The sequence below is a fragment of the Cladophialophora psammophila genome, assembly GCF_000585535.1.
Source record: "Cladophialophora psammophila CBS 110553 chromosome Unknown aczJe-supercont1.3, whole genome shotgun sequence".
NCBI lineage: Eukaryota > Fungi > Ascomycota > Eurotiomycetes > Chaetothyriales > Herpotrichiellaceae > Cladophialophora > Cladophialophora psammophila.
Genome location: NW_006912924.1, coordinates 1,370,380 through 1,386,627, shown reverse-complemented (window position 1 = coordinate 1,386,627; position 16,248 = coordinate 1,370,380). Strand labels below are relative to the sequence as shown.

Genomic DNA, 16,248 nt, shown 5'->3' with positions numbered 1-16,248 from the left:
AATTACAGACGGAAGTCTGCAGGAGATCATGGAGACTCCTGTTCAGAGACTGAGCGCTCAGGGATTAAGAAGCCACCAGGTCTTCCTCGGTGGAAGCGTAGGAGTGCCCAAGGATGCCCTTTGGAGAATCGTACTTGAATCGCAGCAAGCCAAAGCTGCGCTACAAAGTCTTGACTCCGCCGTAGGCTGCGTCTGCGGAGGAGCTCTTGCCGCATGGGCGCAGTTACGTCATCCACTCTTGTCCACTTCGTCCTACAGGCGCGAAACGCGATTCTGAAAGATCACTCTACGCGCATCTTCGACTTCCATCTTCTTGTCATGCGATCTACCTCTGACGTCCACTCTACCAAACTGTGAGAGGTGCAACGTTTCGAGAAGATGGGTATCAAGCGTATGTTGCATTGCTGACACGATTGTCAGATCTTAACCAGCTCACTGTGAACAGAACTCTACCATGTCATCGCCGAGGAGGCGCCTGATGCCATCAAGACTGGTGAGATCAAGAACCACTTTGGTAGGAAAGTTGCAATTGTAAGTGGCCGTTGTATACTGTTGATGCCTTGAACTGACAAAATATACACCAGGATGCGTATGCTCTGTATCACGTATCGAACCAAAGACCAAGTGACTGACTTCTGCAGATCCATGAGCATCTACAGCTTTCTGATAGCAGTCCGTTCAGATGGTCAACAGCTTATGTCTGACACGGGCGAAACCACTTCTCATCTCATGGGCATGTTCTACCGGACTCTGCGTATGGTCGACAACGGCATCAAACCACTCTATGTCTTCGACGGCGCACCACCCAAGCTCAAATCCGGTGAATTGGCGAAGCGCTTTGCTCGCAAGAGCGAAGCCAGTGACCAGCATGAGGAGGCAAAAGAGACTGGTACTGCTGAAGAGGTTGAGAAATTCTCAAGGCGCACAGTCAGAGTTACGCGAGAACATAACGAAGAGTGTCGGCGGCTCCTTCAGTTGATGGGCATTCCCTACATTATTGCCCCTACCGAGGCGGAGGCACAGTGTGCTGTTCTAGCGCGTGCTGGAAAGGTGTATGCAGCCGCGTCTGAAGACATGGACACATTGACGTTCAACTCACCGATCCTGCTGCGGCACCTTACATTCAGCGAACAGCGGAAGGAACCCATTCAGGAGATACACCTCGATAAGACCTTGGAGGGACTTGGGATGGACAGGAATCAGGTATGGATCTCTTCCCATGAAAACGACTATTTGGTGTGGTCAACTAACCGGTCCAGTTCATCGACTTATGCATCCTGTTGGGCTGTGATTATCTGGATCCAATTCCCAAAGTTGGCCCCAACACTGCTTTGAAGCTGATCCGAGAATACGGTTCGTTGGAAAAGGTGGTTGAGTTCATTGAGAATGATCCCAAGAAGAGATATACAATTCCCGAAGACTGGCCATACCAGGAGGCGAGAGAGCTGTTCCTCCACCCTGATGTTCGATCCGCAGATGATCCGGAATGTGATTTCAAGTGGGAAGCGCCTGATGTCGAGGGCCTTGTTCAATTCCTGGTTCATGAAAAGGGTTTCAACGAGGACCGTGTCCGCAGTGCCGCTCAAAAGTTGCAGAGAAATGTCAAAACCGCCCAACAGTCGCGACTGGAGGGATTCTTCAAAACCCTCCCGAAGACGGAAGCAGAGAAGAAGAGCCTGAAGCGCAAGCACGACGAGAAAATTGCCGAAGCCAAGAAGAAAAAGAAGGAAGAGGCCAAAACAAAGAAGGAATCCAAGTCCAAGGCACATCTGTCGACATGAGAAGAGAGGCGCCACAGGGAGCACGTATATTTCGGAAGTCGACATGCATTTTATGACGGATGAGATTATGGGTGAGGCAGGATTCAAACTAGTGTGTACGACAACACACTACATGGCATGGCGTTCTGGAGGGTAAACAGGGTGGATGGGACGGCGGCTACCCAGTGTGCTCACGCCACGAGATTTGTCGCGGACTGAGAATTGCTGAGCTGGGCCTCAAGACTACACGGTCCAGAAGGTTGAGATAGAATTTGCTCTAACCTGTCTGGGAACTGTTCACATGATCCAGCCGATCGGATTCTCTCAATCCCAATGGCTGAGCTTGATCCATCCTCTCCTCGCGTTGAAGAGTCCAGTGCAGCAGTGCAAGGACATGCTGGTCATGTCACCATCAACAGTGAAACACTTGATGACTCCAAATGGCTGCCCTAGACAAACCAAATCGCCCCAGCACATGACCGAAGGGCCTCTTGCCTGACCCTGCGAGCATTCCCACAGCAGCAGCTAAGTAACACTTAACAGATTTGTGTTGACGCGGATATTGCTGCCGAAGAGTTATCCCACGAGCATCGGGGTCAATTGACGACACGGGTAGAAAGCTCGACAGTGCCAGAGAGGATGTTAGACACATGTTTATATCAACAATAGAAGATGATCAGGCGCCGTGAGCGACAGCAAGGTCAATCACCATGGATGAAATAGGCAGCAAAATCACGGATGCAGGTTACGAGGTTGTGGAATGAATGGAAGATGTGGTGAGAAAAGAGTGACAAGAGTGACAAGAGTGACAAGAGTGGACAAAGAGGAAGAGGAAGTGGAAGTGGAAGAAAAGGAAGAGGAAGAGAAAGAGAGAGAGAAAGAGAGGACTTGAGGGGGGGGGAGGAAGGGGGGCGAGGGGGGTAGGGCGAGCGAGAAGGCTCTTGGAGTGCCGCGCGTGATCTGACTTTGTGATGGATCAGACGGGGGTGGCGGGAGGCTTTTCGTGTTTCTGTTTCCGTTTCCTCTGGGCGGGCGGGATGCAGAAGCAGAAGCAGAAGCAGAAGCAGAAGCAGAAGCAGATGCAGACGCAGACGCAGACGCAGACGCAGACGCAGAATGATGATAATTTCGGGGTGCCAGCGAGCCAGGCACATCAGGAAAATGTGGTGATGGGAATTCCGCTGGCAGCCGTGTGTGATTGGCTGAAGAAGGGCGCAGGTCGCGGGATCAACTCTGGATCAACCTGCGGGCTGCACACGTCACATGGCAGGTATAAAGCATGCGCCGTCTCCCCCGCCTCGCGCGCTCGCAGCAGCCCATCCCATCTCCCATCCTTCCTCTCAAATCTACTCACCACACCTCGCCCACCGCTCACTCCGCCCATTGTCACCATTTTATCGCTTTTATCCATCAATTGCCCACCTCAGTCCGTCTTCCACCATCACAATGCCTGCTAAAAAAGCTGCTGCCGCTGCTGCTCCGGCCAAGGAAGCGAAGGAAAAGAAGCCTGCTGCCGCCCCCGCCCATGCCTCATACAAAGGTACGTTTTGCCGGAGAAGACATGGTCGTATCATGCCGGAACCAAGTCTATCGTTGTCGCGTGTCAATGCTGACTCTGTATATCAGACATGATCAAGGAGGCCATTCTGAACGTAAGTCTAGCCGCTTTGCGACAACCTCGATGCCCCCCCTCCCCAATCCACCTATCTTGCCGCCTGTCTCAAGCGTGGAGTGGGCGAAAGAGGTTGTGGCAGTTGTCTATAATCATTTCATTGTCTGGCTGTCATACTGACGCGTCGCGACATGTAGCTCAAGGAGCGCAATGGAAGCAGGTGAGTCTTCTCCCTCCACCTCGTCGTCGCCGGCGGTCCGTGTCAAGAAACAGCTGCTAATTGACTCATCAGTCGACAAGCGATCAAGAAGTATGTCAAGGCAAACAACAACGTCACGGTCACCTCCGAGACTCAATTCGACTCCATTTTCAACAAGGCACTGAAAACTGGTGTTGAGAAGGGTGACTTCCAACAGCCCAAGGGTATGACCCATCGCTGCATCGTCCAAGTGTCTTGGTGCTGAGTTACATCGCTTAGGTCCCTCTGGTCCTGTCAAGCTGGCGAAGAAGGAAGCCAAGCCCGCTGAGAAGAAGACTGTGAAGGTTCGTATCACTAACACCCATGCCGGTCCCCCAAGCATACTGACCTCCCTCGAAGAAGGAGAAGGCCCCCAAAGAGACCAAAGAGCCCAAAGAAACCAAAGAAGCAAAACCAAAGGCGCCCAAAACTAAGACTGTGGCTAAGCCCAAGTCAGCGACTACCAAAGCGAAGAAAGCGACCACCCCAAAGAAGGCCGCCGCCGCCGCTAAGCCCAAGGCCAACACCGCTACTAAGAGAGCACCCAAGACTAAGACCAAGACTGAAGCACCTGTATGACCTTTCAATCGGCTTCCTCATTCCATGGACTGTATTGCTGACAGTGATCCAGGCCCCTGCTGTCACTGAAGCCCCCACTGTTCTGAAGAAGACCAAGTCAGGGCGCGTCACCAAGCAAAAGACCACTACAGGTGCGAAGAAGGTGACGCCCAAGAAGGCAGCGACAACAAAGAAAGCCACCGCCGCGAAGCCGGCATCGGCAGGGGCTTGAAGGTCACAGCTGGTACCGAGACTCCACGAATAGTCTCTGACTTTTCGATCATGTTGCTGTTACGACCTGACATGTGCTGCTTCTTTTGTATCTTGTATTTGAGATCATGTCGATGGGTTGGGGGAAACAGACGGTTTGCAGGGATGGGTGGGCGTCAAACAGGGAGGGAGGGCGGTCGCCAGAACCAGTCATCGCCATTTTACAGTCCCTCACGTCATGAAGGTTCTTCGTCGGCATTTGCGCTTGTATCGGGTATGTCTTAACTGGTCTTATTTTGTTGATGTGGCAAGAGGGACTTGTGTCATTGGCGTTCGGCGACTTTTGAGTCTGGGCAATGGGAAGTGATATGGGCGGTGTGGACGAGGATTACAGCAAGACAAATGACACTCAGGGCCCATGTGAGGGAAAGACAACACTTTTATCGTGCACTGCTCACTATTGATGGAATGGGGAAGCAGGAAGAGACGTCGACTCTACAATCCCCATGCAGATATCTGATACACAAATCAAAAACCGCCTTGAACTCGAACTGCTCGTTGACCCGACGGAGTTGTGAATGCTACCACACCACCACGATCATCATGTACTTGGTACAAAGTACTAAGGAGCAACAGTGCCGGCGGGCTCGCCGAATATGGAAGGGCCAGGAAATATGTTTTTCCGTCTGTCGAGCGACCCACCACCTGGTCCATGACTGGTCAAATTCCCGACCAAGCCGCTCCCACGCCTCTGCTCAATCGTGCCTACAACTCGTTCTACTTTCCATCCTCTGCATTGGATATTACCTACAGCACCTAAGCGAATCCGCCCTACTTACCAAGTAACAAACACAAGTATTACAATTAGTACAGTGCTTTCCTAATCGGGGAGTACCTGGACTGTTCACCCAAAGCGCGTTGATGACAAGCACTCCGTAATACCAGAACCTTTCTTTTCGCAAGACTACCTGAAGCCATCGCGTACGTATTCTCGTCATGCTAGGCCCGATAGCGACGTCTCTAGACGGCAACCCGACAAATAGCGATCCAGGTATTGCAACATGTCAAAGCCTCGATGAGCCCCTGAATTGGACTCCGGGCTGCACCAAAGAAAAATGAAAGAAATGTTGCGTCAGGTCAAATTCGTAGATAGATAAACGAGGCCTCTCTCGATATCACAAGAACGTGACTCGCCAAAGGATATACTTGTTTCATGTGCATGATTGCCGGTTTTCGTCCAAGCCGTTTAAGACTCTCAGGGGGACGTAAAGCGTATCAATGTAGAGAACGAGTCCTTTTTAGCAGTGAAAGCTACGATATAGCCGCTGAGTCTGAGGTCAATCATCACTTCTCATCCACAGTGCGGGCGCTCCGTTCCTCATGTCGAGAGAAACGCCAGAGGAGGGAGGAAAATAGAGGGACCTGAAACTCTCCACGATAATGTATGAACGTGAAGCGAAGTATAGCAGTACAAGCTCTCCCACACTCCAGCTTGACATCTTGTCCGTACTATGAGAAGAGACGCTCTCCAGCAGAACGAGTAGCGTGCCAATGGCGGGCCCAATGGCCACCGTCAAGGCTGCTATTCTCCACAGAAGCTGCTCTATATGGGTAGGAAACATAAGGTCCCACGCGGCGGTTGAGATCGCTCTTGCGGGTTATATAATCAGCCGAGGTGGCCTGGGTCGATATGTATGTGACTACCCGACGTCAGAGCGGGATCTGCTCAGGGTATGCCTTGAGAACAATAACGGCTCTAGTTCAGCAATTCGACGACATGGTAGCTTCCTCTTTAGCCTCACAGCAACGCATCAGATCCTTGTCAGCCTCCCAGACGTGGATCGTATCATGTCGCATTCACGCCACATTCTCGACGGCGAACTCGTCCAGAACAAGTTGTTTACCTGCGTCTTTGGAGCGAGTTGACTCGCCCGAACTGAAGAAGAAACTCGAAGACGCTTGGAAAGACCTCTTCGGCCCTATCGAGCGAATGTTTCCTAAACGAAACCGCCGCGACAGCGGCCTTAGAGAAGCGCTGCATTCCTCAGAAGGCAGCTTCATTCGGTACCTTCTCTTCTAACTTGGACCGGATGAATCGCTGCGAACTATATGCCGGTACTGGAGTCGTTGTACCCGACTTACCAGGAAAGCCAGGAGGGGTTGAAGCTAACCTTCAGAGTCCTTCACGAGATGGAGGCGCTGTATCGGGGTATTGACCAGTATCAACAAGGACAGGCAGTCGACTTCAATGTTGACATGTCAGAAATCGGTAAGGTTGCTTTACAAGCGAGAGAACTGGTCATTTCGAGGGCGTGGGGGAGGAGACTTGGCGATCTTGAGGGGTCAAAATGCTAACACTCAACCTGTGCTTTTCTGGCTTTTAGTATACGTCTATTCTGTTTCTGGTCTTCTAGACAGAGTCCGAGAAGAAATAGCACCATATATTAACATTTCCCAGACAGATTCTACTCCGGAAATCGTGTCGATGAACCTTTCAGCCTTGTCACACAACTGTTCGCTTTTAAAGGCGTGCGTTTTCGAAACTTACCGCATGGCCAACGAAGCAACATCCATTTGATGTGTTGCGCGTCCCATCGCCATCAGTGACGGTGCTTGAAAGCACGAACTGGAACCGGGAATGTTCGTGTCGGCACCACACTCGCTTATCCAGCGAGATCCATCCAGTGTATGCGGACCCGGACAGATTCATCCCAGACCGTTTTCTTGAGGTTGATCAAGATTCAGGCGAACTTGTTGTCCGATATTGGAGGCTCAGACCTTGGGACGCTGGAGCTGCCATGTGCACAGGACGGACGTTTGCTGAAAAGGAAATTGTGACTCTGAGTGCCGTTATCATTAGTCTTCAGGACATCGCGGCTCCTGGTATTGGTGATGGTGGTGGTTGGAAGGTGCCAGCCGTGATGCCCGGGACGGGAGTGAAGAAGCCTGTGCGAGATGTTCGAGTAGTGATTACGCGAAGGGTTCTCTAATTGACGCTCTGCATGCAGTGTAGATACCGTTTGCACCCAGGAAAATCAGCAGGCAGCGCAGACAACGCCCTACAAAAGTGGGTGTATGTAGTACCGTTGAATATGTTGATGGCACTACTCGCTCCGCCGACTTTGCCAACTTTTTGCGATATCCTTCCCAAGCCCTTGGTATGGATTGGGACAGTGGTCGCCTCGATGGGATGGCCCCTGGCCTTCACTTCCTTCTTAATTAGGCGGCTAGGGATGAACTCCAATGTCGGCCCCTTGGGAATTTCAATCCCAGGGCCACCAAGAAGGCAAAACGATAACGAAACATGGGTAAAACGTACGGCTCTAGCATTTCCTCCAGCAGCAGACCTTTGATATGGTCGACGTTTGTTCCCTTCTGCACAATCCTGCAGGTGGCCAATTCGTCGAGCGATCCGAAAGGTCTCCCATGCCATCTTGATCTCTCTCTCAGCTTCCAGGATCACATGGCCGATTGAACGCAGCATTTCGGGCAATGCCTCTGCTGCTTCTTTGGCGACTTTCCCTTTGAGCTTTCCGGTCGCTCGTAGAACATCATCCGCATTCCTGACTGTTCGCAGTGCTGCCTTCTGTTCAAGAGCTCTGGCTGACTGCTGGATGGTGCGTTTCCAGATCGGGGCATGTCGCCCGTAGAGCTTCGCCAGCCGTGCGTTCATGGTCATTGCTCTCTCGCCTTTCACGAGTCACCCAGCAGCCGGCAAAGAGACACGATGCTGCCCGTATTTGCTCTCCAGGCCGGTGAGCCGATAGCTAAAACGGTCTCTGCCACTGTATGCCTCGTACGAGGCGATTCCATCATCAACGACGGGGATAAACCCAACAGCCAATTCGACAGCCTCGATCATCAGTGGGCGCTCGATTTCGACCTCACTTACGGTTTTGCGGGGAGGCAGATCTAGGATGAAGTTGAAGAGCGCAAGCATGTCTTCGCGTTCGAGGAGGAGTACGTTGATGGCGTCCCCGGGGCGACTCGTTCAGAAACGACTCATCGATGTAGTGCCAATCAAACCACTCCCAAAACGTATCCAGTATGATCTGAGCAAGCCTAGGACCGTTGAGATTCCTGGTGTACTCGGCCCGGATACCCTCGAACTCGTTGATGCTGTCGGTGATTTTGGTGAACTCTCGCCGGAAATTCCACTTGACCTGCTCTTCATGGACGCCGTAGTCCGCTCTTTTGTTGATGAACGTGGGTTCACACCTGGAAGGCGTTCTTATGTAACCTCTACCGTCGCTTACCTCAAGTTGGCGTCGATCCATTACTGAACTCGGTCTTGCCTGAAGATCGTTGGACCTCCGTACCGCTTCATCACGGCTTTGCTCTGGTTCGTCCACTTTTCTTCCATAAGCTCATCCTCGCGTCGCAGGATGGCCGCCTGTGTTGGCAAGATGTAAAAGCACCTTGACAGTCACCTGAACCCCGAGAGACAGAAAACTTGATGTTTTCGTCGGCCAATGTCGGACACCCCAAAGGACGCTCGTTGGTTGCCTTCAGGGGGCCTCTCAGCTGCCAGGAATAGAAGAGTGCTATGCACAAGGAATATTAGATAGTAGCGTAAGGGCAGAGACCTGGTAGATGCGTTGAGGATTGCTATATCTGAAGCTAATGTCTAGCTGAGTGTGTACGCATACAGGGATGCATGTATTTATACAAACTCACCGCCTGATCCACCGCAGTTTCATGTCCTTGTTCCTCATCATCTGCAGCGTCAACTTGGGCTGGCTGTCCCTCATGACGGCCTCGAGTCTCTGTTTGACTTCCTCCGCCGTCTCCTTGTCCCGGATCTTGACAGCCTCGCAGCGGTATTTGCCGAAGATGGTCATGAACACGCTCACAAATTCGACCTGCGACATCTTCTGGCCTGGGCAGACCCGCGGGCCCGCGGACCACGGCAGGAATGTGCCCCTGGGCGGCGACTTGATGTTCTGCGCGATGGTATATTCTGCGCTCGTGCGGGATGGTGCGGTGTCCGGGGACACGAGCCAGCGAGAGGGCCGGAATGTCGTGGCGTCGTCTCCCCAGGTGCGAGGGTCCAGGTGGAGGGACACCGTGTTGATATAGATGATTGTGTTGGTGGGGATGTAGTAGGACTTGCCCGAGGTGGTGGTTATGGAGACGTCGTGCGTCGAATTTGTTTGCTTTGCGCTATGTTGTCGCCACCATCGTCAGTACGGGACGGCTCCTCTCACGGACAGGCCAGGGTCGTGGAACGAAATCCTCAAAAAAACATTGCCTTGGTTTGTGCTGGAAGAACTCACATGTGTGTCAAGGGTGGGAAGAATCGCATCGTCTCCAACTATTTTGGTTCCGCGCGAAGATATGGTTAGTGAGTTTCTTTCCGCATACGTTCTGAATGTCATTGTAGAGATAGAGACAGATGGACAGGATGACTATTGTTTCCAGCGTCTCGCAAGGCTTACCATAAGAGCCAAACACCGTGGCAGGCGAGGGTATATCTCGGCGTACTCCAGATTCTCTGCTCCTCTGGCACCCACAACGGTGTTAATTTCCTCATACAACCAATCCTGCCATTCCGGGTACGTGGCCAACAGAGCCAGCGCGTATGCCATAGTATTTGCCGTCGTGTCGAATCCGGCGCTCGTGAAGATGAAGAGGTTTCCCAGGATCTCTTCCTCTGAGAGCACTTGAGAGCTCTTGGATAGTTCGCCTGCCTTGGAGTGCAGATCACCGTTGGGCTTGGATGAGTCCGAGAGACGTACCAGCATGCTCATCAGGTTACTTCTGGGCTCGGGACTGTCATATTGCAACTTCCGCTCATTCTCCAGCATTTCCCTTGTATGCAGCGGGAACTCGTTCTTTGCGTGTCCAATATTCTGCCACGACGGGGCGAATATGGGCAGAGTGAGTAACTTTGCCGGCATGACGGCCGCTTCAATGATGCTTTCGACCACGGTCTTGGTGGCCTCCATATAGGTCATACGGTATCCCTTAGGGCGGCTGGACTTCTCCTCCTTCCAAGGCTGTGAGATGCCGAATCCCGCCGTACCCAGGACATTGATGGCGATCTGCTTCATGCCTCGCATCGTGTCGTCCGTCACGCCTCTTAGATCGTCCATGTACGAGGCGAGCATCTCGCGCGCCTGTCGACACGACTCCCCAAACACGAGCCCGCTGATCTTCTCATTGATGTTGGGAGCGATGAGTCGGCGTTGTCGCGCCCAGTTCTCGCCGTCGCTTGTGATTAAGCTGGGTCCGAAGATATTCAGGATCACGCCGCCGATATCCGTGTTTGGGAAATCCTTGATCCGTTTGAGAACCTCCGAGGCCAATTCGGGATCCATAAGACTCAGTTCGTTTGAGCCGGCCGTCACAAGAATAAATGCCGGGCCGCATTTCTTGAAGAGGGCGTTCTTGCTGCGAAATTCGAACCCGTAGGTCGCTAGGTTGATGGGTTCGTAGACCCAGCCCGGAAGAACTCTTTCAAAAAGGGGTCGAAGGGGGACAGAGAAAATCATCCATATCGGATGGTAGTTGTTTAGAGGGAAGACGATGATGGGGAGGCCCGTCTTGCGCGCTGAGAGGTAGTTCTTGAAGAGATTCCAGAGCGTCGAAGCCACCCACAGTCCGTAAAGCGTGAGAAGGATCGAAATCCACGACATGGCGGGATTTTCTGAGCGAGTGTCAAGCTTCCAGCTTCGCAAGATGCGTTTCGCCCTCGATCAACTGCCGACTTCGCAGTGATTGAGTTATGAGAGCCCGGTATGATATATCCGCCCTTGGATGCTCGTATTGGTAATATATCGACGTGTTAATGAATTCTTAAGGTCTTCCGAGCATCTATAACTCGACCGCCATGACACTGTAAGATCCTAAAATCAAAGAAAAGGCCAGGTAACCACGGAGCGAAATCAGACGAACTCACGAAATATCCTCGGGACACATATAAATCCTTTTGTTTTCCAAGCAAATGCTGGGCGCCTAACAGGGGCCGGATACCCATCAACCCATGCTAAAGAAACCAGCTCGTAAGAAAATACGAATGTTAGATACAGTATTCCAAGCTGACCCCCCCACTGTCAGCATTCTACATATGCGAAACAATGCCCCAAATCGATTCCTGATGTTTCTGGAGTCGGCATTCTTCTGGCTGGCAGAGAAGAAGGATAGAAAGAATGATGCATCTTTCCCCTTGATGAGAGGTGATAAGTAGCAAATAAGCCTTTCCAAAGATTGAGCAACAGGCTGCAATATGAGCGTTTGAAGAGGGTACATTCATTCATTCAGCGAGCCTCGCTATGCATTGGATCCGTTACAGTTTTTCCTAACCCTCGGGTCGTCCGGTAGGTGCATACCTCTCTATTCAGCTTCTTTTCTCGGCTCTGCATCATCGTGACAGTGCAATATCATCAATCCGAAGTATCATCTTGACCGTCTCGGCTGCCAACTCGATGGCACTCGTACTTACAAACAGGGGCTGGAGTACCTTCTCATCTGCAATGTTCGTCTTCACTCCACCACTTTTGATGCTGACCCCAGCGTTCTTTTCACCCATGTCATGTCGGTGGCGAAGGTCTGTCACCACCTTGATGCTGTTAAGACCTGCGTTCTCCGCCAAAGTGGTCGGGATAACCTCCATCGCTTCGGCAAAGGCTTTCCAACATATGGATTCCGTGCCCGTCAACTCCCGCGCCTGCCTTGCTAGTTGATAAGCAATTTCGATTTCAGGCGCACCGCCACCGGCGATAAGGGCCTTCTTCTTCACCAGACACCGAATAACACACAAGGCGTCATGGATTGAGCGCTCTGCCTCGTCCAGCACCAATGTATTCGCACCGCGAGCGACGATTGATACTGTTTGATGGTGTGGCGATGCCGTTCGAATGCCTGTGACCTTGACATATCGAGCTCCCGACGACTGAACTTCCTCTACCAGGTCCGCAATGCCCAGCTTGTCCTCCGTGAATGTGTCGATGTTAGCGATGGGTTTGCAGCCCGTGCTCTTGCACAAGAACTCTACCTCGTCCCGTTCGATGTCCTTGATAGCCATGATCTTCAGACGCGACAAGAAATGTAAAGATAGGTCATTGACCGCATCTCGCAGAATCGATTTCTGGATGAACAGAACGTTGCATTTGGCCTTCTGGATTTTCTTGACCATGTTGAGCAGGTATGTCCTCTCCTCCTTCAAGATCTTGTCCATCTGTCTGTAATCATTGACCACGATCTGATTTTCCATATCTGGTTTCGGAGGGCTCAGCTGGAATTGGATCAAGGCGATCTTTGCCTTTTCTATCCTGGTGGGACCACCGCTGCTCTTGATGACGGGCTGGTTGAGGACGAGTCCATCGATCATTTCCGAGTCTTCAATGGTCCCGCCTACCTTTTTGATAATTCGAATGTTCCGCAGATCAACGTTTTCAGCAGTCTTTGGGTCGATTGTCTTCAACACGGCATCCACTGCCATGGGACCCAGCAGTCCAGAATGCTGCGACACGATCTTCGAAGAGAGGGAAGTCGAGGCAGCTTGTAGCAGGGTGGTCCGATCGGATAGCGAGATTGGCTGGGACATGTCCTGTAAAATTTTTACGGCGGCTTTGGAAGCCCTCTGGAAGGATTCGGAAATGATGGTGGGATGTATGCCTTTCGCAAGTAATCGGTCTGCGGCTCCGAGGAGACTGCCAGCAATGACAACCACGGACGTCGTCCCATCACCCGCCTCGACATCTTGCGCATTGCTCAAGTCCACCAACATCTTCGCTGCAGGATGCATAACACTCATGCTCTTCAACATAGTACTTCCGTCGTTCGTAATGAGATTCTCTCCTTTGCCCGACTGTATCATCTTGTCCATTCCTCGAGGACCGAGTGACGTTCTGATGGCATCCGCGACGGCCCTGGCGGCCATGATGTTCGCTGTCCGAACAGCCATTGGCTTCTCTTTGTCCTGGTACAAATGTCAGGGATAAAGCGTTGTTGCATCATCTGCGATCTGAACGAACCTTGAATGCCGCATTTCCCACATTGCCTTGGATTCCCAACGCTGCAGCCATGATGGGCTACTCAGACAGGAAATGGAGATCTGGGTAGAGGCAATGAAACGGTGTCGCAACAGAAGCTTGACTGTAGAGATTTATTTCATTGAATGCAGGTATCAGGCGACATGAAATTTCCATGAAAGTTGGAGAACCATCAAGAGCGGGTTGCGGCCTGCGGTCTGCGGTCTGTGGCAATCTGTGGCTAGTGGCTTACATAAGGTGATCAAAGGTGATTCAGGCACCGCGCTGGGTGCGCGGACTACGGAGCCCTCGAGCCCTGCATCATTCGCTTTGCTCTCTCGCATGCTCTTGTCAACACTCTCGCCATCCGATTAATTTCCTTAACCATCTCGCTCGTCGTACTCTCAGCCTCACAGTTTCTTGCTCCGTATATCGGTGCTCAGTTCTCTGTTCCCTTCTCGACTACCGTTGTACCCTGCCTTCATACCATATCCCGCGAAGATGCCCAGCGCAACCGGCCAGAACTGGGAGAAATACCAGAAGAACTTCGCTGATGAAGATGTGCCAGAGAAGAAGATTACGCCTCTGACAGAAGAGTATGTTTTGATTTGAATGGCCTGCGGGGGCTTATGCGTATTGACCTTGTTCAGAGACATTCAGGTGCTGAGAACCTATGGAGCGGCGCCGTATGCTGCTGCTTTGAAGCAGATTGAGAAGCAGATCAAGGAGAAGCAACAGAGCATCAATGAAAAGATCGGCGTGAAGGTATGGAGTCGCCGTTCCCTCAAGATCCCATGCTGATATCGTCGCAGGAGTCAGACACTGGCCTTGCGCCTCCTCATCTTTGGGATGTTGCCGCGGACCGCCAACGTATGCAAGAGGAACAACCACTTCAAGTCGCTCGATGTACGAAAATCATACAAGACGAAAAGGATAGCGAGAAGAGCAAATATATCATCAACGTCAAGCAGATTGCCAAATTCGTGGTCAACCTTGGAGAACGAGTTAGCCCTACAGATATCGAGGAGGGAATGCGCGTCGGTGTTGATCGTCAGAAATACTCCATCATGCTTCCCTTACCGCCCAAGATCGACCCCAGCGTAACGATGATGACAGTGGAAGACAAGCCCGACGTCACTTATGGAGATGTGGGTGGCTGCAAAGAGCAAATCGAAAAGTTAAGGGAGGTCGTTGAGATGCCATTGTTATCACCAGAACGATTCGTCAAACTCGGAATCGACCCTCCGAAAGGTGCCCTGTTATATGGGCCTCCTGGTACTGGAAAGACTCTATGCGCGCGAGCAGTCGCCAACCGAACAGATGCTACATTTATCAGGGTTATCGGGTCCGAGCTGGTTCAGAAGTATGTCGGTGAAGGTGCGAGAATGGTTCGAGAACTCTTCGAGATGGCACGGACGAAGAAGGCATGCATCATCTTCTTCGACGAGATTGATGCCATTGGCGGTGCTCGGTTTGACGATGGTGCCGGTGGTGACAACGAAGTCCAACGAACCATGTTGGAGCTTATCACCCAGCTTGATGGTTTTGACTCGAGAGGAAACATCAAGGTCATGTTTGCCACCAACCGACCTTCGACGCTGGATCCGGCTCTGATGCGACCGGTAAGTCCCGGCCGCAATATCTCCTCACAATGCATGCTTTTGCTTGCTGACATAACTGCGACAGGGTCGTATCGACCGCAAAATCGAGTTCTCATTGCCTGATCTGGACGGCCGTGCTGGTATTCTTAGGATCCATGCAAAATCGGTGAGTATTTTTTTTTCCAGCCTGTCGAAGAACGATACTGACTTGAGAAATCTAGATGTCGGTTGAGAGGGATATACGCTGGGAGGTAAGCAATCTTTGTCATTCGACCATGCCGGCATTTGAACAGGCTAATGGAGATTTGCAGCTTATAGCAAGATTGTGTCCTAACTCGACCGGTGCCGAGCTAAGGTCAGTCGCTACCGAAGCCGGCATGTTCGCGTGAGTCATTCTTGTCTTTACAATGTTTGGTATTCAAAACAGGCTAACATATGGTTGCAGCATACGTGATCGAAGGAAATTGACCTCTGAGGCCGACTTCCTTAAGGCAATTGACAAGGTGATCAAGGGGAATTTGAAGTTCGGAAGCACGGCGGCATATGCACAGTACAATTAGAAGAGGAATGGGTTCTTGGATCGTTTTCGAGCGTTGCATTTTCCTGGAGTTGCGTAAGACCAGCCCGGCAGCCGGTGAGCCCAAGGGCTTGTATCATAAACCTGGAGCTAGAACAACGGAGACGGAAGAGAATTAAGTCGACCTCTTTTCGCCCCAAGACATGCTTATGAGGTACAAGCCTACCAATCCGTCGTTGTATCGCAAACAGATCCGCGTATGTATTTATCACAATCAAGAGACTGGTGCTCAGGAAATGCGATAGTCTCACTGTAGGAAGGTAACTCCAGTGGCCGAACCAGGCGACTAAGATTCACAGCTGGAGCCCAAGAGTTTGAGGAGATGAAAGAAGCAATAATAAATGGTGACGACAAGATATACGAGGTAGACTGGTGTTTGGAGGTCTTGAGGTCACCTTAGTCACCCCACCGCGCCTTACACTGCACCGGCCAAAGTAATGCAGTGAATTACCTCTGATCCGATTGGATAATATCTCCTCGTACACCTCGGGACTAGACTGCGGTCTTTGCTTCAATCGAATGTGCAGGTTCATCCCTCTTCTGAACCACGCCATCTCGCCTTCATCTCCATCACACCAAATCTCCTGTCGAAGCTCAGGCCTTGGATGACCTGTGCCTATCCAAGATGAGCTGTCTCAAGATTTTGCGGAGCTTAGGTCCCTGCAGCAAGGTACATACGAGCTCCATCTGTCTGATCCGCACCTGACCCGATCTCTG

The 16,248-nt window shown here is 51.6% G+C and overlaps 7 protein-coding genes across 7 annotated transcripts; 4 read left to right on the top strand and 3 right to left on the bottom strand.

The window, feature by feature from the left end:
- Positions 1–378: 378 nt before the first annotated feature.
- Positions 379–1,781, top strand: A1O5_02686 (flap endonuclease 1; the record flags this gene model as incomplete). Its single annotated transcript, XM_007743300.1, has 5 exons — positions 379–391; positions 446–531; positions 585–589; positions 642–1,203; positions 1,260–1,781. 5 exons carry the CDS (start codon positions 379–381, stop codon positions 1,779–1,781), a joined length of 1,188 nt encoding a protein of 395 aa, XP_007741490.1.
- Positions 1,782–3,206: 1,425 nt separating this feature from the next.
- On the top strand, positions 3,207–4,400 carry A1O5_02685 (histone H1/5; the record flags this gene model as incomplete). Its single annotated transcript, XM_007743299.1, has 7 exons — positions 3,207–3,300; positions 3,387–3,412; positions 3,570–3,592; positions 3,665–3,795; positions 3,851–3,915; positions 3,971–4,183; positions 4,242–4,400. 7 exons carry the CDS (start codon positions 3,207–3,209, stop codon positions 4,398–4,400), a joined length of 711 nt encoding a protein of 236 aa, XP_007741489.1.
- Positions 4,401–6,653: 2,253 nt separating this feature from the next.
- A1O5_02684 (uncharacterized protein) lies at positions 6,654–6,950 on the top strand (the record flags this gene model as incomplete). Its single annotated transcript, XM_007743298.1, has 1 exon — positions 6,654–6,950. A coding segment is annotated over one exon (297 nt), but the record flags the coding sequence as incomplete, so codon positions are not given.
- A 414-nt stretch (positions 6,951–7,364) lies between these two features.
- On the bottom strand, positions 7,365–8,051 carry A1O5_02683 (uncharacterized protein; the record flags this gene model as incomplete). Its single annotated transcript, XM_007743297.1, has 1 exon — positions 7,365–8,051. One exon carries the CDS (start codon positions 8,049–8,051, stop codon positions 7,365–7,367), a length of 687 nt encoding a protein of 228 aa, XP_007741487.1.
- Positions 8,052–9,051: 1,000 nt separating this feature from the next.
- Positions 9,052–11,016, bottom strand: A1O5_02682 (uncharacterized protein; the record flags this gene model as incomplete). The annotated part of the gene is made up of 3 exons (XM_007743296.1): positions 9,052–9,541; positions 9,655–9,692; positions 9,817–11,016. The coding sequence occupies 3 exons, from the start codon at positions 11,014–11,016 to the stop codon at positions 9,052–9,054; spliced, it is 1,728 nt and encodes a 575-aa protein (XP_007741486.1).
- A 725-nt stretch (positions 11,017–11,741) lies between these two features.
- On the bottom strand, positions 11,742–13,407 carry A1O5_02681 (T-complex protein 1 subunit delta; the record flags this gene model as incomplete). Its single annotated transcript, XM_007743295.1, has 2 exons — positions 11,742–13,301; positions 13,357–13,407. The coding sequence occupies 2 exons, from the start codon at positions 13,405–13,407 to the stop codon at positions 11,742–11,744; spliced, it is 1,611 nt and encodes a 536-aa protein (XP_007741485.1).
- A 447-nt stretch (positions 13,408–13,854) lies between these two features.
- A1O5_02680 (26S protease regulatory subunit 7) lies at positions 13,855–15,514 on the top strand (the record flags this gene model as incomplete). The annotated part of the gene is made up of 7 exons (XM_007743294.1): positions 13,855–13,949; positions 14,004–14,118; positions 14,166–14,975; positions 15,040–15,120; positions 15,176–15,205; positions 15,266–15,339; positions 15,400–15,514. The coding sequence occupies 7 exons, from the start codon at positions 13,855–13,857 to the stop codon at positions 15,512–15,514; spliced, it is 1,320 nt and encodes a 439-aa protein (XP_007741484.1).
- Positions 15,515–16,248: the final 734 nt, after the last annotated feature.